We start from the raw sequence: 26,509 nt of genomic DNA, 5'->3' as shown, positions 1-26,509 counted from the left end.
GTTAAAAATAGTCACTATAGATTTATGAAAGGAAGAAATGACTGATAATTCTCTCGTCTGTTTTAGAATCAATAATTGTCGCTTTCAAAATTCATAAATTAATTAAATGTATTAAATTTGTATATAACCTCAATAGCTTCATCCTCTAAATATACTTTCTCCACAGTCCTCATCTGTCACCATCCTCTTACATCATTTATGCACAAACACGTTATCATCTTTCAAGCTACCTGTAATTCCACTGCACTTTTTGTGTACTCCGTGTAGTCATTTGGAAAGATCACATTTCTAACGAGGAAATATGGATTAGATCTGGATGCGCTAAAGAATTGCTGATGGAAACTATCATGAAAAGACAAATGGCTTTCTTAGGATATACGTAGCGTCAAAGATGCATAGAACATCTAGTACGATCAAAAAATGGAGTTGTGCTCATCTCCCTTTCCACAAAGGAAATAACTGAGAAATAAAATTGTCGCTTAAAAATCTGATACCTCGTGAATGCGGTTTTATCAAATGCAAACGGTTTCGGATAACGGCAAGCAATGTGGCCGTACCAGTAGAGATCACAATGCGACTACGTCACTAACCTTCAGTCATCCAAAACACTCTAAAGTGTTATGAATCCTACATTAATGTCAATAGCCCAATGTCACATGGTAGGCCGCTTAAGGCATAGTGGAAACAAGTTGATGACCTGATTTTGGCAGGCAGCACAAGCGAGATGGCAACAGGCAGGAAAAATTGGAATTCGTTAACAAAATGTCTAACGTGAGCATGAGATATAATGAAAAGTGAAAATAGTACAAAAACAACAACAAAAAAAAAATGTATCAGTATTGACTGGCATCAGACCAAATAGTTGTAAAAGGTTAAGGAGGATGGAAAGACTGAAAAGAGAAAGCACTAATCAGACCTTCACTGGAGGAGTACGAAGAGAACTGGGGCCTTGTTGCCACCTAAATTCCAGTGAAGGTCAATGGCAAACAACTGTTGCGATAATGCAAATCCATGAAAGGAGGTGGAGAGTACTGGAAATCTGGAACATGACCAGTTGTTGTCAGTGAGTAATCTCTGATGTTGACCTGTGTGAGAACTTCTAGTGAGTAGACATGACAATAAAGAAAAAAATACAAGTTCAAGAGAAATAAATAGTCACTGCTTTATTTCGTGTTAATAAAAAGAATCTCCATCTCTGACATTCTAGCAGAGACGCTTTGAAAAGTCTGAAAATATTGCAAAGGAAAGAAAAGTTCATGAGTAGCTTGTTGGAATCAGAGAGAGAACTCCTGCTGCTACTGTATCAAAATTTGGTCACATAGAGAATATAACAGACAAGAAGAAGAGTCATCACTGCCAGCGTTGGTAGCACAACTGTGAAGACCTTCTGTTTGTTTTCCAGGAAATCTCGTTTGCGTTCTCGCTTCTCCTTCTTATTTTCTTTCTTCACTTTGCCCTTCAGTTGACGCATCTTGAAATTTTGTCTTTAGAGAAATGCTGCAAGAATAAAGAAACACAACAAAAAAAGATTTTTAGCAACTTTATAAGAATCCAATGCAAAACACTGTGACATTATTGGGAAGTAAAAAAAAAAGAAAGAAAAATGAAGAAAAGAGTATAACAAAAGAAGAGGAAATGAGTTTATTAGTAAAGCAAAAGTATAGGAAGTTGTTCACCAATGCACACAAAGGAGAGCTAAGGCGAGATTGTAATCAAGGTGTGGCAGATAACCTGAGATATTTAGAGTAAGTTTTATGAGTATCAGTGGGTTTTACAACAATTGGGAGCAATGCATGGAGTTTAGTTTTTGCGAGTGTTTGGATTAGTGTTCTCATCTCATTTTGCCTGATGTAACCTCCGACCTTCTTCAGATGTATCTTAGTCTGAACAATCGAAATAATACAAATTATCAATTTAAACTCAAAATTTCAGAAATTATATCAAATCAGTACAAACCCAAATTTATACAAAAATAAAAATGACTGGACGCTCTTTGCATTTCATAAATCATCACATAATTTAAATTCCAACGGCTATGATTTGTTAGAAAAAAAAAAAGAATAAAAACATTCTTTTTCACCAATTACCAATAATAGCCATTGTAAAGATACACCTGAAGAAGGTTGGAGGTTACATCGGCCGAAATTTTGTGAGAATAATAACCAAGATGAGAACAGTAGTCCTAATAATCCAAATAATGCAAATTATCAATTGTCATATCAAAAATTCAGAAACACAAAGGTATAGTTAATTTTTAATATTAATAGTCAGACTGTGATTCAATGGCATTGAGGATGCGATTCAAACTCTAATGGATTATTAGAATTCATTGTAACTTTTAGATAATAATCTAAGCAGTGCCGCATTTTATGTGTTGGACACTGCTAGAAAATACCAGGTTCTCAAAAATAACAAACAAAAGAAAGAACCGACCTGGGCTGTCCCAGAATTTGGCTGAGAAGTTGATGTCAGATGCTGAACAAAGGAACAAAGGAATTTGGTCAATATAAACAAGCGAGGGACACAGAGATAGGTCAGTCAGAGAGCGTGGAGAGGAAGCATGAGACACCCACCACACCTCATCTACATTTTTCTCTCTCTCTTCACCAGCATAAGCCTGGTTGTCAAAATAAAGACAGCTGTTTTCCTATCAGGTAAATCATTAATTTATTGTTATTAAAAAATATACATCTGTACGCATTTAAAAAAGTGAACCTTAAAACATACATACATTCTCAACGCTCGCTCATAATACTACATAACAACTAGTTTAAAATCATCATAGAGAACAAGCTGGTGAAGGTATGAGTTTTATGATGTCTTTGAAATACTGAAACCTCAACTAAAATCAGAAGAGAAACACTTTAGCAAACATAAAAGACAACTATCTCTATCTTTGGGCATTTCTCTTTTATATGTGAGTCACCACTTATCAAGGCCAGAAGGCCACTTGAGGATAAGGTTGAATAAGTGTAATGTGGTCGGTTATACAACAACGTAATGATCCGTACTGGTGGAAATTGGGTAGAATTTGATTATTCAAGAGGACGACTCAACAAGAACTTGTTTACATTAGACTTTAAAATAACCATGTTGTAGTCAGCTGGAAAGTAGCCCAGCGATATAGAGTTCGACATGTGGGCAGTTCTAGGGAAGAAACTTTGTTCATGGCATCTGTATTTAGATTAAGGCACATATAAAGAGTAGGGGAAATTGTTGACAGTGGTTGTAGATAGATGAGTGATTGTTGTGAATGTTTTGCAAGAGGAGGGGGGGCACCATAGATTGAAGCTCAGTTAAGGACTTGCTATGAAAATAATGATAGAGCAGACAAACTGAAAACATCTCTTCTGTTGGAAAGAGGTTGTGAGGAGAAAAAGACATCACCTACGAGGTTTCGAAGTCGATTTTGAACCCTGTGTTCTGAGCAGCTTGTTGCCCACAAAAAAAAAAAGATACAACTTTTGGAAGAAGTGAAATTTAAAAAACTAAATATGTTGTGAAGAGACACACTGTCAGAATGAACCAAGTTGAAAAGAAAAGAAGACTATAAACAGTGCATACTGTTATTAAGAGAGAAACATAAAGATAATTGATTTCCAATATTGTGTTTGAGTGTATTTATTCCTATTTACTGTCGGGGCTATGATCTGACAAACGATGACACATGTCTACCGCCATCTTCGGAGACGTGCTTTTATGATTTGACTTTTCCAACATCTGTTGTTTCGACCATTTTTTTCCCTTCATTTGATTTGTAGTCAAACTTTGTCAACTTTAGTTGTTTGGTTGATTTAAAAGGTTGCCTTTCACTTTTATAACTGGCCTGAAACCCCAGCTGCCAAAGTTTGACACAAGGTTGCCATCCCAGAGCACCTCTTTTTGCGCATTTCTTTTTTTGTACTAATTAATCATCACTTATCAAGGCCTTCTATTGGTCGGTGGCAATAATGATTTGCTGGTTAGTAATGGCAGAAGTCTCCCAAATTTACTGCGGCCATTTTTAATTCTTGCGATGAAATAAGTTGATAAGCAGACCAAATTTATAGGAAAGTTAGTAGAAAGACAATAGGGAGGAAGTTGTTCACCAAAGCACGCAAAGACACCTGAAATAGGATTGTTAAACAAGGTGTAGCAGTGATTGGGAAAAAAATTGGACATACAGGGTTTTTTTCTTTTTTTTTTTACAAAGTGGTCACCACTTATCACGGCCCGGAAGCCACTCGGAGATAAGGGTTATTGCGTGTACAGTACGTTTTTTTTTTTTTTTTTTTTTTTTACAAAGGCATCACCACATTATCAAGGCCCAGAGGCCACTCAAGGATAAGGGTTAAAGAGTGTACAGTAGAAGTTGGTCAATATAGTAATCATTAGTAATGAAAATTTGGTAAATTTAATAACTTATATGGAACGGCTCATCAAGAACTTATTTACCTTAGACTTGAACACAACCATATTGTAGTCAGCCGGAAAGCAGGAAAACGGAAGACAATTCCACAGGCGTGCAGTTCTAAGAAAGAAGCCTTGTTCATGGAATCTATGTTTAGGTCTAGGCACAGATAAAGAGTGGGGGAAATTATTGATAGTGTTTACAGCTAGACGAGTGTTTCTTGTGAAAGTTTGGCGAGGGGGGACCATAGATTGAAGCTCAGTTGAACACTTTCCATGAAAATAACGATACATCAGAGACAAACTCGCAACATCTCTTCTGTGAGATAGAGGTTGTAAGGAGGAGAAAAGGACATCTCCTACGAGGCTACGAAGTCTATTTTGAACTCTATCAAGGCAGGACAAGTCCTTTCTAGCAGCTCCTGCCAAGATGTGGCAACAGTATTCCATCTTTGGACGTACCTGGCTCTTATATAGATAGAGAATAGCATCAGCAGTGAGATATCTACTGGATCGATAGAAAGATCCCACCATTTTTCCAGCGGCCTTGGCAACAGATTTGATATACGTGTTCCATTTAAGATCAGGAGTAATGGTCAAGCCCAGAAGCTTGTCAAAACTTGAGGCCTCCTGAAGACGAGAGCCATTCATTTCAATTGATGACAAATGTGGATTAAAATGTTGATGATGCAAAGAGAGAAGCTTGGTTTTAGATGCATTAAAAGTAACCAGTCACTCCTTTCCCCATTGTACTACATGCTCAAGATCAGAGGAGAGAGAATTGGAGAGTACTTGCTCGTTTACTGTCTTAGATGTGGTACCATAAATGGTAGTGTCGTCAGCATAAATGTCTACAAATGATGTAAGGATATGATTTGGAAGATCATTAATGTAGATCAGGAAAAGAGTTGGGCCCAGGATGGATCCCTGAGGGACACCGGCATTAATACTGTGAGCTTCTGATTTTTGCCCCTCAACTACTACTCTTATGAACCTATCAGAAAGAAATGATTTAATAATTGAGAAGACTTTTCCAGCTATACCATAGCTAGCGATCTTATGAAGTAAACCTTTATGCCATACCCTATCAAAGGCTTTAGATATGTCAAGAGCAATTGCCCTAGAAAGATTGCCACCGTCGAGAGATTTGCTAATCCTATGCGATATAACTGTAAGGACATCTGCTGTAGATCTAGCAGAACGGAAACCATATTGAGTGTCACTAAGAAGGTTATTTTTGTTGAGATGTTTGATTACTTCTGTATTTAACACAGATTCTAGCAACTTACTCATGACGCACAGGAGACTTATTGGCCTGTACTGAGAGGGGGATGAGCGATCACCTGAATTCTTAAATACAGGGCATACTGATGAGATTTTCCAGGGAGATGGGAAACTATTCTCCTTAAGACAACGTTTAAACAGTTTTGTAAGTATGGGCGCTAGTTCAGGTTGAAGTTTTTTGAGTACTATAATTGGAATACCATCAGGGCCAGTTGCTTTACTCGAATCAAGGTTTTTGATTAGCTTGGCAACATCACGTACAGATATACGTATATCACATAGCGTGTTTTCTGATACAGGAGGAAATATTGGGGGTTGGCGGTCTTGGTCGCAAAGGGTAGAATTAGCTGCAAAGTTCTTGACAAAGAGTTTGGCTTTGTCTGATGCTGACGAGATTACCTCAGGTCCATTGATAATAGTTGGGATGGAGCACACGCTTCTGTTCAGGATTCTGTTTGCTATTTGCCAAAACTGTACGTTAATGTTGAGATTTGATAAAGTGTCTACTTAAGGTGGCGGTTCATCAGGAATTTGTTTATGTTGGACTTGAAGACATCCAAGTTGTAGTCAGGTGGGAAACAGGCAGACGGAACAGAGTTCCACAGGCGTACACTTCTAAGAAGGAAGCTTTGTTCATGAAATCTATGTTTTAGTTTTGGCACAGATAAAGAGTGGGGAACATTTTTGACAATGGTTTCAGCTAACCGGGTATTTTTCGTGAAAGATCGGCGAGGAGGGACCACGGATTGGAGCTCAGACGAGCACCTTCCATGGAAGTAACGATAAAACAAAGACAGGCTCACAACGTCTCTCCTGTAGGAGAGAGGTTGCAGGGAAGAGAAAAGGGCATCCCCGACTAAGCCTATTTTGTACTCTGTCAAGGCAGAGAGTTTATGAACAGTTTCAAGAGTGGCTGCGAATTTGGAGACAGTTTACAACAGTTAAGAAAAGTTTTTAATTGGAGACAGTTGACTGTAAGTTAATTGAACAGATAGGAATATGAGACAGTAAAATCCTGTGGATGCAGACTGTGCTAGCCACCTAGTACAGGATGTGTAATCGTTTCTATGCCCTAATGGCCAACGGAGAATGACTGATCACAATGTTTTTAGAAATAGAGAGTAGAGATATGTGACATGCATCCAGAACATGGATAAATGCATAGAAGATTGGGTGAAAGTTTAATGTTTGGAGACCAAGTGAATAAGGTTGGTTTAATTGGTGATCGTGCTGATGTAAGTCGAGAACATTAGAATTTTAATGGTGAGATTGTTTTATTAAAAATTGTCCAAGATACACGTGACAGGAAAAAAAAAAAATAGTTTGTTTAGAGATGTCTTTTTTACTTTAACACTTGCCAAATGCCCTAGTTCATAAATATCACAGTCACAAATGTTGCAAAAAAAAAGAAAAAAATACATAAAATAAAATAACAAATGAAAATCAAAATGGGCGTTCATTTTCAAGCGCATAAAATCAATAACAACAATTGAAACAGTAAAAGAAAAAAAGAACAAACAAAAAAAACAGAACACAAAAAAAGATGTGCACAAAAAAAAAAAGAAAAAAAAAAAGTCCTAATCCACATAAACAACATATGCATTATATGCAAGTTTTATTCATTTCAAGCTTTATCTGTTCCAGCTTTTCATTTGGGGATTCTTTCTCACAGACAGATGCAATCATCATCATCACCATATTCAATTTAATGTCCATTTTACATGCCGGCATGTGTTGAACAGCTTCCAAACTAACAGATCTCTGGTCAGGTGTTTATTTATCCCTTTTTCTCTGAAGTCCATCCTTATCATTTCCTCCCATATTTTCCTTAGTCTTCCCTTACTCAACTGATCCTGCTGTCTTTTTTAAAATTTTTTATTATTTTTTTTAATTACATTTTCACCCCAAACAAGGCACATTGCCACTTTGGTGTAGGGGGTTACTATCAGGGGCAACAACTACTGGGGTACTATGTAGGGATTTGGTCAGCAAGATGTCGGTTCACGTTGCACTTGAACTTCTGCACGTCAGTAGAGTTGGGTAAGCAGGGACCTGGAATGGAATTCCAAAGTCTAGCGGTTCTAGGGAAGAAACTACTGGAGTAGAAAGATCTTTTACATCTAGGGATCTCTACTGTGTGGGGGTGGGATTTAGCTGCCTGTCGGGTTTGTTGAGAGTGTTCACGTCGTGGGGGCACAAGTGCTTGCAGTTCATCAGAGCATTCACCATTAAAATACTTGTAGAACAGGCAGAGGGATGCAACATTTCGTCGATGGGACAGGGCCTATCAGATTTGCGACTCTCTTTTGAACCTTGTCAAGGAGCGAGAGACTAGTAGCAGATGCACCAGCCCAAATATGACAGCAATACTCCATACATGGGCGAATGGTGGCCTTATAGAGGTACAGGATACTTTCGGGTGTTAGTAGTTTTCTAGCACGGTAGAGAGAGCCCACCTTCCTTACAGCGGCCCTGACAATGCCTTCAATGTAATTGTTCCAACTCATGTTTCCTGTGAACGTTAGGCCAAGGAGTTTGAAAGATGTACTCTCAGATAAAGAGTCGTTGGCCATTGCTATAGGTGGTAGAGAGGGTTTCTTGTAATGATTGAATGAAACTAGTTTAGTCTTGGCGGCATTGAGCGTGACCATCCATTTTTGTCCCCATTTCACTACAGATTGGAGGTCATCCTCTAGTGTTTCTGCCATTTCTTTAAATATATGTTCATTTGTTTTCCTGTCGTGCCTGTTATAGAGTGTGGTGTCATCAGCATATATACCCATTCTCAGAGGCAATTTTGTCGGGGAGGTCATTTATGAATATCAGGAACAATAGAGTTCCAAGGATAGACCCCTGGGGCACTCCCGCATTTATATCATATTGTTTCGATGTACGACCGTTGAGGACAACCTGGATTTTTCTCTTATCTAAGGAGGATTTAATCATGTTAAGTATTCTACCAGTGATACCGTATGATCTAATTTTCCTGAGGAGACCCTCATGCCATACCCTGTCAAAAGCCTTAGATATATCTAGAGCTACCGCTCTGCCCTCCCCCGCTTTGTCCAGTGAATGGTATATGCATTCAGAGATTCTCACTGTTCTATGTCTACTTACCCAAGAACTCTCATCCATTCTTTCAATATCGCAGTCTCTTGTTCGGCATGAATCTAATCTTCCTCTGATATCACCAAATCTAACAATGTCTTCAAAACTTACATTACGCATCCATCTTATCATTCTCATATAATTTCTATCCATGCAATGTATGTTCTCAGCCCTCACTGGTCAGGTTTCACTTCCAAACATCATCACACTGTATAGCCTGATAGACTCTTCCCTTGATTAACAATGGTAACTCTCTGCTGGTTAGTAATGATAGAAGTTCCCTGAATCTACTCCATCCACTCTTAACTCTTGCGATCACTCTAGTACCTGCTCCACCCTGTGATCCTATGGTGTTACCAGTATAACAAAACTTTGCCAATCTTTTTCCATTGTCTTAGATTTCTTGCACACAAATTGATTATCTTCTCTTAAATTATGTAGATTTTGTATTGGAATCCGTCCGATAAGTATCAAAAACATCCGATTAAAGCAGAAAGTTAGATTTTGACCAAAGTTAACACTTTATATAACCTAACATCACAAGTGAGAGGTTTTATCACCGCACAAGCAAAAAAGCCCAGCCTATAAAATCGACTGTACATTCTTTTATAAGATAAAAGAGCATTCGAAATGAATGTTTCTGTTTTGAGCACAATTGAACCATGGTAATTGACTTTTGCATTTTAAACTTTAAGTGAAGCCATTATTCACACATAATTTTATAAAATCAACAGTAGATTCTCTACAATGCAATGTAAACTACAACGTATTGCGGACTAAGTCACTGCAGAGAGACATGTGAAGTTTCCTTCCAGTATACTTCAGGGTGGTGGGTGGGATCCCTAACTGGAGCAGGAAATTAATAGATTTGATTAAAAAAAAACATGGACAATTTCACTGATTTCGATGACAATAAAAGGGCGGATCCTCATTCAATCCCGGACAATGTCGGGTCGCCCTGCTAGTATATATATATATGTCATTTCTTTGTTTATTTGAGGTACTGTTTTGAGCGGATTGCATTACCTTAATGCTAATTGGGAATAATTTTTCCATTACCTGTTTGGCACCCCCAAATAGAGAGCGACAAGTATATACATTTAAAAATATATTACATACATGTTTTATTATCATACGGCTCATTAGTGCAATGCTGTAGAAATGTACAAAACACGTGTCCGTAGCTAGTATATATACATAATACAAAGCCACATACAAACTCATGAGAAATAGAATATAGGATTCTTTTGGTAAAATGGTTCAGTACCACCTGACATTTCCTTTTACCGGATTCAATTATATTCATGAAAAAAATATTTCCATTATAGCAGCTGCAACTCTTATTTTTCATGAGTTTCAATTCTTGCAAAACACTGGGTTGTTTCAGTTGAAGCAGACCATTAAACAACGAAAAGAAAACAAAAAAAAAACGCATAATTATGTACGTTTTCAGCATCCTAATCATAGTTTAGCGTCCATTTTATATGCTGGCATATTTCCAAAGTAACTTATCTCTGCCCAGGTTTTTATTTATCCCTCAAGCCCATTTTCATAACTTCCTCCCATGTTTTTCTTGGCTTTCCCCTATGAACTGAACCAGCTATATTATTTATTTATTTTTTTTTTACATAGGCATCACCACTTATCAAGGCCAAGAGGCCATTCGAGGATAAGGGTTAAAGAGTGTACAGTAGACAATTGGATAATATAGTAATCGTTAGTAATGAAAATTTGGTAAATTTGTTAACATATGGAATGGCTCATCAAAAATTTGTTTATGTTAGACTTGAAGACAACCATATTGTAGTCAGCTGGAAAGCAAGAAAACGGAAGACAATTCCATAGGCGTGCAGTTCTAAGAAAGAAGCTTTGTTCATGGAATCTATGTTTAGGTTTAGGCACAGATAAAGAGTGGGAGAAATTATTGATAGTGTTTTCTGCTAGACAGGTGTTTCTTGTGAAAGTTTAGTGAGGGGGGGGGACCATAGATTGAAACTCAGTCGAGCACTTGCCATGAAAATAATGATAAAGCAGAGACAAACTTGCAACATCTCTTCTGTGAGAAAGAGGTTGCAGGGAAGAGAAAAGGACATCCCCCTACGAGGCTACGAAGTCTATTTTGAACTATATCAAGGCAAGATAAGTCCTTTCTAGCAGCTTCTGCCCAGATGTGGCAAGAGTACTTCATCCTTGGACGTACCTGGCTCTTATATAGATAGAGAATTGCATCAGCAGTAAGATATCTACTGGATTGATAGGATTCCACCATTTTTCCAGCGGCCTTGGCAACGGATTTAATGTATGTGTTCCATTTCAGATCAGGAGTAAAGGTCAGACCCAGAAGCTTGTCAAAACATGAGCTATCTTAACTGTTCTACATCTACCAATCCAAGAACTTTCATCCATTCTTTTAAGGTGGCCATACCATCAGAGTCTCCTGTTCTGTATACATCTCACCATATTGTTCAGATTTAATTTTTTTCCGAGATCATCAAAACTAAAACTGAAGTTTTGTTACCTTGGTGATACCATTGAATGGGATTGATGCTGGTGTGAATACAAGATTTCGGAATGGATGCAGTATGTTCAGGGACATCTGTCATTACTAACCAGCAGAGCGTTACCAATGTCAATCATCAGGCACATGTACACATGCAATGTGATCCGGGAATCAATACATTGTAGTCTCAGTCACAAAGTGGACAAAGAATAGAAAAGAACTTCAACTCGCTTTTTTTTTGTTGTACAACTATATTTATTTCTTCATTTTGTTATCGTCGTGATGTCCATCAAGTGATCGTCTTCTCGAACGCGCTCTCAAACGTCACACTTCTTTTCACAGTCCAACTATATTCAGTTCAAGGAGAATATGTTATAATTCCTTTTTTTTTTTTCAGGTTGTTTTCAGGAAATCAACTTTTAAATCTGTCATTTCTTAGAAATGTTCGTTTTCCATTATTTAAGTTATGTTTTTCAAATGCTATCCAGTTAGAAACTGCTAGTCCAGAAATCGGCGGCCATTTTATGTTAAATCTATATACAAAACTGTCCTCCATCACCATTCTGAAATAATTTTGTGCATTTAAGTTTGCTTTTACTGACATGTTTAAATATAATCGCTGAGAAAAAAGTAGATCTTTGTGTGTGTGTGTGTGTGTGTGTGTGTGTGTAAATAATTAGCATATGTTATATTTTTCCTCCAAAATAATTAACCTCTCCAGCACATCCATCCAAAATTAATCTTCCATAAATTAAATAGCCAAGATAAAAAAAAAAAAACAGGACAAAAACAAAAAGGTTCTTATTTAGAATTCAACCTAATAAAAAAAAAAAATGCCCCAAAACTTTATGATGTACGTACCCGTCATAGAACGGAAATGTCATATTCCAAAAATAATGTAAATTGATCAAGTAGTTTTGTTTTTATAAAGAGAAATGTTTTGAAACTATTTAAACTGATTAATGTGAAATCGGTAACATTACAAGGCTGATCTTGCAAGTTTTAATTATTGTGAATTCATCTTCACTTGTTTTTTTCAAGATTGCGACATGAAGCAGTCTCTTTTTGCATACTCATAAAATTTGACAGAGCAACACTGATTAAAAATATATTAAGTTGACAAGAAAGTTCATGTGAGATTTTAAATTTTGATCTCAAATGATGTATCTTCAAATAAGTCTTCATTATAATATCTTTACATTTTAAAGAGTGTTCTTCACCCTACCTAATCATTTAAATTACAATCGTTTTAAAACAATGTCTTCTTTTCAGATTAGCAAAAAAAAAAATATATATATATATATCTTTTCATTATTTTTTATGAAAAACACTACTTTTAAATCTTTGAAAAATAAATTAATAATTTTCTTTTAGTGAGTCCAATATTGGTAATATACCATTAAATAGGAAATGCTTTGAAGAATCGATACCAAAACAGAAAAAAAAAAAAAAATGATAAATAATTCTGCATTTTGCTAAAAATACGATAATTTCTTTCGTCAATTTGTCATTACATATTACCTCAACTATGGTAGACCACAAGGCCTACAGACAGGTATTCGTATTTACAAACAGTTATCTTTCCCTTTTCCAAAATTACATCCAAGCCTGCCACTATGCAATTCCAATTTTGGTTGCCCAAACTGTGCTAACTCCAGTTTCCTCGCTGTACTTTTATAAGCTACTTTCCTCGCTAATATCATTGCAAGGTATTCTTCTAGGAATACCTGAATCCCGAAGCACTGATCATTACTGGAAAATAGATGGTGTAGTCGAAAGATAAGGTGAATTACAGCAAATCCTCATTCCAAATTGTTATACTTTACCATAAACCAGATGACTATGATATTGGTGATGAAGAAGTGGTACCTGTGGTGGAATTGGCAGTAGATTTCCTCTATGAAGAAACGGATTTCTGTTGATTATAGCTGATTGACATCCCAAGAAGTTGCCCCCCCCCTCTCCAGAGGATTATCAAAAACGGCCCTTTTAAGACCCAACAAATTCTAATGAAAGTCTTTTTCACAAATTATGCGATAAAAAATTGTGGAAAAACCAATTTTATATGGTTTATGGAAAAAAGTTTTATATGGTTTATGGAACAAGTATATGGTTCACAGGTTACAAATAGGAAAATGGCTGTAATCATGAAATTAAAAATACATTAAGTTTTTAAAAATAAAATAATTTATGGTTGATGGAAAACAAAAATATGAAAAAAATAGTTTTAGTTTATTTTTATTTACAAATTTTTACTAGGAAAAATTTAAAGCTTGATAAAAAATTAGTGAGAAGAAAAAATATAAAGCGAAAATAACATAATATTGAAGGTATTTCACCATAAATGGCGTTTGGAATTATAATTTAATTCAATTATTAAAAAAAGGTTATTTGCTTGTTTGGTTATATAAAAAAAATATTTGAAGGGTAGGAGTGACCACAAATGAAGAAGATGGGGATTATGTCATCCATTGTTGTCGATGAAAACCACAAATATTACTGGTTTGGGGTCTAAGATCAGAGTGTACTATCTGTTCTGATGCTACACTTAACCTATCTTTTCCTCATTCAATGAAAGAGAAATCTTTTTAGAGTGGGGCAATTTTTATTTTTGTTCTTATCCAGAGTGACCCATTTTGGGGGACCTGATTTTCCCCACATTAAAAACCAATCTTGTGTCTAACTCTGCCCTCTTGGCGAGGCAAGTAAATAGAAACATCACTGGTTATTATCTGATGCTGTGACTTGCATTTGACTTAGTTTAAAGTGAGGAGGACTTGCATCTACCACACTCTCTCGTCCAGAAACACTTGGTCCTGATGGCAAAACAGAGTCAAGACGACTGTGATATTAGATGCAGGAGTTGTCTCCAACACATATAACATCTAAGCATTCCCAAAATGGTCATCCATCTGGTACTGGCTAGCCTCATCATTTCTTAACTTCGGGGATTATGTAGACAACAAATGTATATATATGTGTGTGTGTGTGTGTTTATCGCTTATGAAAAAAATTAAACCCTTATAAAGTTAATTATTCACTTAATTGTCAAAACAAACGTTAAAAACACATGGAAATTTACCGGACTGTAAAGGCTACCGTAGATTCTTCCAAACAAAATTCCGCCACGCAAAATCTACAGAGTGAAATAAAAGACGGAATTGTTTGAAATTCAGGTACTTGTTATAATATTTTTGCATATTTTTATAGTAAATCATCGTAAATCTTATTTAAAAAAAAAAATTGACTCAAAAACCTTTAAAAAATATTTAATGTTATTCATCGAGTCAAAAATGGCGGTGAATTGTGTTTTTTTTGGGGGGGGGGGCGTAAAATTTTATTAAAAATAGAAAAAGTTTTTTCATATGATAAAATTCACGCTTTTATATTTCTGGAAAAAAAAGTTGCTCAAGAATAATGGATTTTAATAGATTTTAATTCGTTAAAAAAAACAAAAAAAACTTAGTTTTTCTTCCATTTTTTGGCCGTGCCTAAATAAATAATTTAACAAATAAATGTTACCAAAGGCAAGAAAAGTTATTTTTCAAAGCGTTTATTTATTTTCAAACAAAAATAGAACAATAATTTATCTTGAATTTGGTACTACTAACAGTTATGGCGTTCATCAAATTCTGTCTGTGTTTGTTTACAATATCATGTCAGCTGATAGTTGGGTTCAACAATGAATGCACCAATGCACCATTGCACCAGAAAGTGATTTCTGGTTAATAGTTTTGTAAAATATTCCATTATTCTGAAAAAAAAACCCAGCCAAGTTCGTTTTTTATATTTTAAAACTGGTAAATATTAATCAGAAATGATTTTTCCCAAACATTCATTGTCAAGCCAAACCATCAGGTAACATGATATTATAAATAAATACAGACGGAACTGGATGAACGTCACATTTATTTGTTAATTTTCACTCCAAACAAGGCACAGTGCCACTTTGAAGCAGGGGGCTACTATTAGGGACTTAATTAGCGGGGTCATTATGAAGGGAGATGAGTAGAAAGATGTTTGTTAACATTACACTTGAACTTCTGCATATCATTGCAGTTGGGAAAGCAGAATCCCGGAAGGGAGTTCCAAAGACCCGCAGTTCAGTTCTGGGGAAGAAACTATTGGAGTAAAAGGCTTTCTTGCACCTAGAGATCTCTACTGTAAAGGGATGAGACTTAGTAGCTTGTCGGGTTTGTCGGGGGTAGTTACGTCGGGGAGGTACAAGTGTTTGCAGTTCGTCAGAGCATTCACCATTAAAGTATTTGTAGAACAGGCAGAGGGATGCAACATCTCGTCGATGGGACAGAGGCTGAAGCCTAGATGACAGTTCAGGACCTATCAGGTTGGCGACTCTCTTTTGAACCCTGTCCAGGATGTTATATGTTATTGTTTGGGTAATTTGTTTTTGTCTTTTGTCTTTTTACTACTTTTTCGTTTTGTTTATACTGCAAAAATGCACATAAAGCTTTTATAGCTTCATAACATTTATTTAGAAACCCACCTAATAACTGTCACCGTCGCATTTATTCGATAGATTTTGTATAATTTTCGATTTTTGAGCGATTATTGAGACCCCAAAGATGACAACGTTATGTCCGCCATCTCGTTGTCGTTCTAATTTAGCAAGCAAGGCTTACTTATTTCAAAACTTATATATAAAAAACATGCTTTAAAATAAGTTAAAGCAAAACTTATCCAGACTCTTCTGAGAGTAAATTTATCTTGTCTTTAGTAATGTTTTTTTATTTGTTATGTAGTTATTTCTTTACCACCTTTTCGGTTTGCTGTCTAATACTAAATACGCAATAAAATTTACTTTCAAAATACTACAAATTTGAATCAAACTTTGTTTAAAATTTAAATTAACCATAACTGAAATTTTCAATTTAGTTAAGCATAAGTAAGTTTGGTTCGGTTCAAATTTTGTAAAAGCAGCTTAAACATAATTTGAAAGAGAGAGAGAGAAAATTAAATATTCCCATCCAACACCACGCAGTTAAATTTTGATATTTATAAATAAATGCTTAGATGCACACACACACACACACAAAAAGAAGAAAAGAAAAGGGCACTTATTTAGAACTAAACCTATTAAAAATTGGCGAGGTTGCGATAACGTCGTTTTTGGAATATGATATCTTCGTTTTGTGACGGACAAAAAGATTTTTCTGGTTTGTATTACTGTACACTGATTCTAAAAAGTTGTCAAAAAACAAATAAATGTTATCAAAGGCAACACAATTTACTTTTCTACCTAACTGGGTAAGTTTCTAGTGTTTTTATTTAATGTAACATGTTTATTCAGCTCGAAAAACATACAGTATTTACCGATCGATGTATTGGAAAATTTAAAATGGCGCCCGACTCTCTCTTTGACACTAAGTTTGGGAAAAGGAGTTAAAAATAAAAAAGTATACAAAATACTGTTAAAAACCCACCGAATATATGTCAGCCTATGTCACGATAAAATATTTAGCGAGTTTTTAACAGTATTTTGTCTTTTTTTTTTTTTTTTTAAATTATTCTTAACTTCTTTTCCCAAACTTACCGTGTCAAAGAGAGAGTCGGGCGCCATTTTAAATTTTCCAATACATCGGTAAACACTACGTTTTTCGAGCTGAATAAACATGTTACATTAAATAAAAACACTAAAAACGTATCCAGTTAGGTAGAAAAGTAAGTTATCTTGCCTTCGACAACCTTTATTTGTTATATATTTGTTTTTTGTTTTTGACAACTTTTTCGAATCTATGTGTACAGTAATACAAACCCGATTTTTCTGCAAGTTATTTTTAATACGTTTAATTCTAAAGAAGCACTAAAAACAGTTACAAAAAGAAATAAAACAAAAATATAGAAAAACTTACAATGATGGAATCAGATGTCGAAAACACCTATCAAAAACAACGAAATAAATCTGTCGCGTTTGGAGAAAAAAAATTTCTTTTAAAAAATAAACGAATCGATAAGAGAAAAAAACAAAAAAAGAAACTCTAAACACCGTATACGACGTCACACAATCGCAAAAATTAAACCAATAAAAGTCGAGGGACGATCCCGGAGAAAGTAAATGAAATAATAATAAATAAGTCAAAAAGAAAACATTTCCACTTCAGAAACGAAGTAGGCGGGACCTAAACACTTTCTTTCTTTTTTTTTTGTTTTTTGTTTTGTTCAAAAGAAAAAAAACGCAATGTGTTGGCAAATTTCTCTTTAAAACACGTGGAGACTAGAGGAAATGAAACAATTTTCAAGTTTACTCCACTTCCGTTTCCGGTTTCAATATACAGCCGGGCGGAACCGGAAGTCAAATTTATTGACGAAATTCAAATTCGTCAACATGTCTTGACACGCAATTGTCGTTTTCGTAGCAACCTGTATTATTATTTCTGTACGATTGTTTGCCACATTTATTTTATATATGTATTTTACTTCCTTGGTTACCAAGCTTGTTTCTCTGGAGGCGTAGACGAAATAAGTTATTAGAATTGAATATGTCCGAATAAAAATGTTTTGTGTTGAACTTCATAAAAAATGGCTATCGACTTGATTAAAAAGAGAAAACATAGTTTAAATTATCTGGATTAAAAAAAAAAAAAAAAAAAAATCAAAAGCGGAAAACAAAACAACCAGTGAGTATTTCAGTGTATTTTTCATTTTTTTAAGTGTTAATCAATGGATACAGTTAACTATTAGGTTTGCAAGTAAACAAAACCTCAACGAATAAATTAATAATATTAAAGAAAATACATTCTCATGGAATCACGCCCTTATCTAAATCGTTTTTTTTTCTTTTTTTTTTTTTTTTTTTTAGTGGAGTGCTTCTACAGAATTTGAACATAACCAAACCACGATCGTCGTTAATATTAACTAAGGTTGTCAATGTGACCAAACCGACTTTTTCCAAACTAAACCTAAGACTTGAGGTTAGGTGAAGGTTAAAAAGATAAGTTTGGAGACGAAAGTGGTTAATGCTAATGTAAATTAGTGATTTTTTTTTCAACCAACGCATTTAGGTGAAAACATTACGTACTTACGTGTCATGTCGAAATTAGTATAGGATTAAAAAATTACGAAAAATGATCCCACAGAAAAATAATTACAAGTGAAAATTATCGAATTTTATTGCATGTTTTAACGTGAAAAAGTTGTGCAACTAATTCAGTATGACAAACTCACTTAAGGAACTGCTATTTTTCAATTGTGGGTGATTTTTGTTAAAAATATATCTAGCACTTCTACTGGTCATTTTTCATAATTTTGAAATTTATATGAGTAAGGTAGGTACGTGAAAGAAAAATTCAAAGTTAACATATCTTAAAATGGAACAGCTCAGCAGAAAGAGTATGCAGAGACCATTCTAATGATACTTGAACCACCTCTGTAGGACAAATAATAAGAAAGTTACAACAATTCTAAAGCTGAAATTTGAGGCTAATTTTTGACAATAGAATCAATGGATTTCCTTAACAAAGTTGTGACCGATATCAAGATTTTTCACAGTTATTTTGTCATAACTTTCTTATTTCTTGTCCGATTTCAAAAAGACAAATATCACTGGAGAGCTTATTGAATGGAGAACAAGAAAAATATATTTTGAAAGTTTATTAATGAATTATTTACAAGATTAAGAGGTGAAGGGGGATGCTGGGGCGGAAGATGTAGTCAATTACTTAAGGCAATATTATCCCCGCATATGAAGTCTGCTGCTAATGCTGATTTTTTATGTCAAAATAAACTGCAGAAACACCAATAGATATAATTTTTTTTTTTTTTTTACATTTCTCATGAACTTTTAGCATATAAATTATTAAAATTTCTTTTAGCATATAAATTAAAATTTCGGGTTTGTTAACTACTGTACACATAGATTCGAAAAAGTTGTCAAAAAAACAAATATATAACAAATAAATGTTATCAAAGGCAAGATAAGTTACTTTTCTACCTAACTGGATATATTTTTCGTGTTTTTATTCAGCTCGAATACAGTGTTTATCGATGTATTGGAAAATTCAAAATGGCGCCCGACACTCTCTTTAACACGGTAAGTTCAAGAAAAGATGTTATAAATAATAAACTAGACAACATACTGTTAGAAATTCGCTCATTATATGTTACCGTGACATAAGTTGGCATATATTCGGTGTTTTTTTAATAGTATTTTGTCTAGTTTATTATTTATAACACCTTTTCCCAAACTTACCGTGTTTAAGAGAGAGTGGCCACCATTTTGAATTTTCCAATACAACGGTAAGCACTGCATGTTTTTCGAGCTGAATAAACATGTTACATTGAATAAAAACAAAAAAATGTATCCAGTTTGGTAGAAAAGTAACTTATCTTGCCTTTGATAATATTTATTTGTTATATATTTGTTTTTGACAACTTTTTCGAATGTGTACAGCAATACAAACCCAAAATTTCTTTTAAATTATTAAAACTTTTAGAATTTAAAGTTTGCAAAATGTGCATAATAAAAAAATATATTCATGAAAGTTTTATTTTTAAATTTTAAAAATAACTCTTGTATTTTTTTTAATTGTAAATTTGTTTATTAGTTTATTATAGAAAAAAAAGCAAAGTAACAAAATGGAAGAAAAAAAAAAGCAGCTCGATAAAATAAAATATTTTGCCGGGGAGAAATGTTTTGGTTTAAAGAAAGTAAAATAATTATAAATCCTAAAAGTTCATTATGCTGAAATAAATTTTAATAATTTAAAAGAATTTTTTTAGCCAGCCATAGTTTAGCGTCATTGCCGTTGTTGGAAAATATTTGTAAACAAAGTGCGTAGGTTAACGATATGGCGTTAGTGAAATTTTGAAAATTTTCGTAACGGCTTCACATTTTAGGTAAACTCAAAACCAATGAAGGTAAAGTCATATAGGCTTCATATTTCGCACAAATAATGTTTAATATCTATATTAACGAATATATATAGTTTCAAAACTATTACAACTTACCTTCAGGTCTAATAATGATGATTTAAATGACACAAAACTTCACTTCAAAAATTTTTACACTTCTACTGAACGTATGAAAATAATTCAAATACCAGCATGTAGCGAAACATGTGTGCTACCTCATCAGTATCCCTGCGGTGTAGTTAACCCCCCGGATATAGGTGGTAGGGGCCAATTTATGACACATACCTCAGTGCACAGAATTACGGCTTACTCAAGTTATCAATGCCACTTAACCCTCGCAAAAGCCTTGGCATTTTCACATACCTAAGTAAGGCGGAAGCAGGAACTGATGATGCACTGCAGTGCCCAGTGCAGCACTCAGCAGTCCATTTTGCACATGTTCTCTTATATCACGGCCACCTCAGTAGCCACGCTTACACTCGGTACCAAATTCTCCTAAATCTTTTTAATACCTCATCCCTGCAATTCAAGGACTCTAAGAGTTGTTTGCGAGGGGGGGGGGGGTCTAGTTGGTGAATACACTCCCTGTCCATCTTCAAAATCAAACGAGAGTTTACTAGAGCAGAGATCGGCAACCTTTTGCTGTGTGCCGACTTAGGGTTTCAAATTATTCAGTGTGCCAACATATTTTATAGCAATCAAGGTCAATATACCTGTTCTCAGTGTATTTTATTTTATAAAATATACAATATTAAAGTTTATAAATAATGTGAAAAAAAAACTGTTTCTTAAAAGTTTTTGTAAAGTTTTTATTATTAATGGGACCCTTGTTCTTGCATGGTTTTTGCCAATTCCTCATACTTTGTAACTTTGAGCTTTACACAATTTTCTGAATGTTCAGGCGTTAGACGACTTCGATGTGGAGACAACACTACTTTCATGCGAGAGAAAATTTCCTCACAAGAATAAGTTGAACCAAAAGTCGAGAGAAGAGCAAAAGCCATTTTCTTCAAACAGATGAATGAGCTTGGGAGAGAAGTCCAACAGTTCAAAATAGCACCAGACTTTTCTAAATTTTCATCTTTCAGAGACTTTCTTAGTTTAGCAAATTTTAATGTCCATATTTCTGAAGACCTAAAATCAACCTGTTGCATTTCAAAATCATCAATGTCCATGTTAAAAAAAAAAAAAAAAAAATCCTGTTGAGGGGGGAGAGGGGTAAGTCGAGCGGAGGATCATGCTGGGTTGCAAAGGAGTCGCCCTTGCAACCCTTTCCTTAGGGTCAGGTAACAGAAGAGCAGGTTGGTAGAGGTATATAGGTAGAAATAGATGGTAGAAAGTAACTAAGTACCGAAGTGCCAACAGGAACGACTAGACTTGTAACACTTGCTAGCCACACCGAGGCAGAGTGGTTTGAGGCCACCTTTATAACAAAGGGAAAGCTCCTCTCACCACTCCTCCCAATCCAGCTAAAAAGTTTCAGTTGGGCATTTGTCAAATCAAGAATGTCAGTCTTAATAAGATATGAAAATAAGGATTCATGAATGTAGAAGTCCTGACTTCGTTTATCAAATTCTGCTTTGAGTGCTTCAACGTGCTCCTGAAGCTCATCTATGTTCACTTCAAATTGATTTGCATGATTTTTCACATTTGGAAATAACTTAAATGCTTTGATGTCATGGGTAAAAATGTCAAGTTTCATTGTAAATGCTTTCCAATAGCTGAAAAGATTAAGGACTGTTTGACTCTGTCCTTGTAATTTCAAATTAAGCTCATTTAAATGTGGTGTGTTTATGTCGGTCATAAGCATTAACTTTAACAACCAGCTTTCATCATTCAGTTGAGGAAATGGTTTCTGTTTTTTTATCAAGAAACGCCCTAATAGCCTCAAGGTAACAAACAAATCTAGCTAAAACTTTGCCTCGACTAAGCCAGCGAACATTGCTGTATAACAGAAGATCTCCATATTCACACTCAATTCCTTGTAAAAGAGATTTGAATTGGCTGTGAACCAATGAAGAGTGAGAAATAAGAGAGTTGATTATCTCAACAACAGCTTTCATCACAGACCAAATTAAAAGATGAGGATTTGCACATAAGCCCTTCTGATGCAATAATACAATTGAAACTTAACAGTTTGCGTCCAACATGATTTTCAAGAAGTTTTACAAATCCTTTCTTCTTGACAATCATTGCAGCAGCACCATCGGTTGTTACGCGAAATAATTTGTTCAAGTCAATGTCCTGTTTAGAAAAATAACCAGTAAATGCACACAAAATATCTTCTGCTTTGATTGTATCATGAAGGGATAATAAACAACACAACTCTTCATAAATGTGGTTGTTCTCGTGATATCTTGCAACCACAGCTAGGAGAGATGCATCGTTTACATCAGTGCTTTCATCAAGGGCGACACTAAATATGTGGGGTTGCTTTAATCCAGTTGTTTGTTTAGTTGTTACATTTTCAGCCAAGTCTCAACTGGTCTTGCAGAAACTGGTATTTCTCTAATTCGAGAGAGTATAATGTCTTTATTTTGTAAATCACAAAACAAAACTTCAGCACCGCTTAAAAAAGGTTTCTTTGATTTCTTCACCATCTGTAAAAGGTTTGCCATTCAAAGCCACACACTGAACTATTTTGTAACTACATTCAGTAGCTTTACTCTTCATTCCAACAGCTTGGCTCAAAATACCAGTTTGTTTTTTGAAACCAGAAATAGCTTTTTTGATGGCTTCACCTTTCTCCTATGAGGTTTTAAACTTAGTGTGAGAATTTTGAATTGGTTGACTTGCCAAGGGTAGGTCGGTGGGGAAGAAAGGGGGGCTGGTAGCTGTGACCAACACGGCCGGTGGTCCGTTAATCAAAGAACCTGAGTGCCTATTCCTTACAAGTTAAATAGACATTTCAGTCACGCGTGAATCTCGTTGACTGAGAGTTGGAATAGATAAAAAAGGGGTGGCCGCTCTACTGTTGTTGTAGTAGTTGTTGTAGTCTTTTAGACAAATTACACTTCGACCATCGTTACCCATTTGTTACTTTTACAAGGAAAGACTGCTTGTAAGCAACGTCGACATTTCGTTGCAAGACTCAAACCGTCTTTTCTTCCCCTCCTCCCTACTCGTCGGTATGCTAATTCTGACATTAGATTGATATTTGGTTTGAAAGTGCCTTTGTACACTAGATGTGCGACACACAACACTTTCGCAGCAGAAAGCACAAACAGATCCTTTTGTTCCACAAATCCATATTCCTTTGTTCAGTTGTCTTGAAATGGCCGATGATCAAGTTTTCTTTTCGGCCATAACTAACACCAGGGTCATTCTGAAAATATAAATAGGCCTAATTATACAAATGTCAATTATGATATATAAAATACTAACCAAATTATCCTCACCCTTGCTGTGGGAAAACTATGATACATTTTAATAAAATTTGTGGAGAAAAATTATGTATAGGGTGTCCCAGAAGTAGTCTAAAGGTTTTGATTAGCTCCCATTTGTGTGTGACATTCACAATTCAAAAAAATATTTCATCCACATATTCCCCCAATCATACCATTTTGTTTGGTACATAGATTATCGAAATTGCTCATCTCTAATACCAGTTATGAACTTGAAAATTAAAAAATACACTTTTAAGAATTTGAAAGGCAATTATACCGAATCTTGTATTCATATTCTGACCACTGAACAATTCTGTGACTCTAATAATTAACACGAAGTAAAAAAACGTGATTTTACCTATTATCACCGCTGGTGCATCGTATTTTGCCGCTCAACAATGAATGAGTCGACAATCATCTGCAACTCGTATGACTATGTCATTGAAGCCTGTGTAACGGCAGTTCTCCTTTCTCACGGTTTCATTGGCCCCGACAGCGCGCATAGAATCAGTTTTTCTTCTCCCCTTTGTTCTCGGCCATAGAATTGAATTTTGTTTGTTATTCTCATAATAGGCGATCCAATTCTATATTCTCGGCTATATCGGAGCTTGGGAGCTGGAGGCTCGGCGTGCCATTGAAAATTGCTTGCCATGCCACGTGTGGTACACGTGCAGTAGGTTGCCGACCCCTGTAGTAGAGGGTGTAAAAATGATTTGGACATTATTTCCAAACTAGAGTCTCAACTTCTGTTAGTCAAGGGACAGTCATTTACAGCATTTTGTATATCAGAAAGAATTTTCAGAAGATCAAAATAATTATAACTAGCTCGACCAATTAATTTAACAAGGCGTTATGATTTTGATCAGTCTTTCCCATACACTTTCATACCAAGGGAAGTGTAAATTAATGTTTTATGATGTGTTTTTTTTTATTCAATTGTAAGGTTAAAATACAGAATAGGTACAAAATACCCTCCCCTCTACATGTTAAAAACGACATTCTAAATAATATTATTATTTCAGCACGGATCAATAAGTGCACTAGTACCAGGAATCCCATAAATGTTGGAAAATCGAATTAAGGCCATTAGTAATGAATGGACAGGCACAGAAGTGCACTGACTGCACTTCTAAACAAGTAAAAACCAGGATATACATCCTCACCCTTTCTTCACCTTTTAGCACCCACAGATGGCCTGCATAGTCTGTGTGTAAAAAGGGCATTATCATATTGACCTGATATTTCGGTAAATTGGTCATTTTGGGCTAGGTAAATGGGATAGAGTTGAATTTCTAGTATAAGGAGCACCCTGACAAAACCTTTTTTACAGCCTGCCTACCTTGCGGTATCCAATACCCAGATAATCTGATCCTATTTAAAGTAGCAGAAACACCCAGATGCTTACACTGGTGGTGGCAGTCTAATACAATGAGATTAGTAAGAGGATAGTCCTTAGCAATAAGTAAAGGATTAACTATCTCATACTCGTATACAGTTTTCCAATTCTGCCCTAGAATTGAATTAATTCTTCCTTATCCATAAAAAGGTTTAGGCTTCCCACTCTCTGTGGTAACAATCTATCAGAAGGATTGTCTCTGCATCACTTTAATTAAGTACGTTCGAGCCATCTTGGCAGAGTCGGTCTCTCTTTAACTTATCGATAAACTTGACCACACATGCCGTAACATTCAATAATGACAATGATGAATATTTGTCATATTGTACAAGTGGCTCCTCTTGGCTGTGGGAAACAGCACAAACCATTGAGGACACAATCCTTTTACTTTCTGGCCGTAAACAATTTAAAGCATTTTCAGGCCAAGAAATCGGTTGGTTCTTTATCCAAGATGGTCCAGAGACCCAATATTCCAAATTGGCCCTCAATTTAGAGGTAAGAATGCCCCTGGTGATAAGATCAGCAGGGTTGTGTGCAGTTGGTACATATTTAAATTGAATGGCCACATCAGATTCAGACATCAGTTCAGCCTTCCATTGACCAATGTTGTTCAGTTTGTTTGTAGCAAAAACATTCTTGCTATTGGTTTGTTTTGTGACCAACCAAGATAAAACTGTTTGCAAATCAACCGCAATAAATACTTTGTTGAAACTTACATTCGAATAAGCTTTCAATAATGTTGGAAGGCATTTGATGGCTAAGAGGGCTGATAAAAACTCTATATTGGTTAAACTTTTTGACTTAAGGGGTGCCACTTTTGCCTTGGAAAAAAAAAAAACAGATGAATCTTTCCCTCAGACTGCATATGCTGCAAACCCATATGCTTTTTGGAGGCATCACAGAATAGAAATAATTTGGCCTTCCTTCCTTCCTTCATCAAGGGTTTTTCTTGGGAAGGTAACAAAACTAAGTTCTGACAATTCGTGGGCAATGATCACCCATTTGGATCGAAGTTCACTCTGCGCAATTTCATTCTACTCAAAACCAATTTCTACAATTCACTAACAAGAGTACGCGCCTGTAGTGATACTGGCAAACATAATGAGAGAGGATCAAATATCCTTGATGTTTCAGACAATATATGCGTCTTAGTTGTCGCTTCAGGGTTACAATTACAGGAAGCGGTATTGATGGTATCAATAAGAGGCTCATAATGATAACCTAGCACCTTCTCCCAAGGACAGCTGTGACTCACAAGAGTACCATCTCCTCTCATTAACTCATGAGTTGCAAGATTGGAGTATGAATCCTGCCTTTTGCAATCTTTCTACTGCATCTGCTAAGCTGCAATGTTCATACATCATATAACTTGCATGGGATGCATGTATTGGATTAAATCAATCCCTATGAGACCCTACAATTGTACACTGCCACTCTATATCCCTGCAGCAAAGGTATAATTGAGGTTCCTTAGGTTATCCCAAACCAGAGGAGGGTCTGGTACTGTGTGTGAAAGATTTAATTCACTGTCAATGAGAATAGGCAGTTGAGGGGCTACTTTTGATACATTGGATAATA

General features: G+C 35.4%; 1 protein-coding gene and 1 long non-coding RNA gene across 2 annotated transcripts in view; one reads left to right on the top strand and one right to left on the bottom strand.

The window, feature by feature from the left end:
• Nucleotides 1-1,137: 1,137 nt before the first annotated feature.
• LOC145293889 (uncharacterized) lies at nt 1,138-17,515 on the bottom strand. The gene is made up of 2 exons (XR_013869783.1): nt 17,152-17,515; nt 1,138-1,497 (listed from the first exon to the last, which is right to left on the bottom strand). It is a non-coding gene; the product is annotated as an uncharacterized LOC145293889 (long non-coding RNA).
• Nucleotides 17,516-17,599: 84 nt separating this feature from the next.
• The window catches only part of LOC145293888 (uncharacterized), a 97,275-nt gene continuing 88,365 nt past the window's right edge, over nt 17,600-26,509 (top strand). The window contains exon 1 of the mRNA XM_080140646.1: nt 17,600-17,916. Within this exon, the coding sequence (XP_079996772.1) occupies nt 17,916 (1 nt within the window). The 5' untranslated portion in view covers nt 17,600-17,915. The remainder of the gene's footprint in view (nt 17,917-26,509) is intronic.

Source organism: Euprymna scolopes, chromosome 15 (assembly GCF_053919585.1).
Source record: "Euprymna scolopes isolate OS-2025 chromosome 15, ASM5391958v1, whole genome shotgun sequence".
Taxonomy (NCBI): Eukaryota; Metazoa; Mollusca; class Cephalopoda; order Sepiida; family Sepiolidae; genus Euprymna; species Euprymna scolopes.
This window is presented reverse-complemented; position numbering and strand designations above follow the sequence as displayed.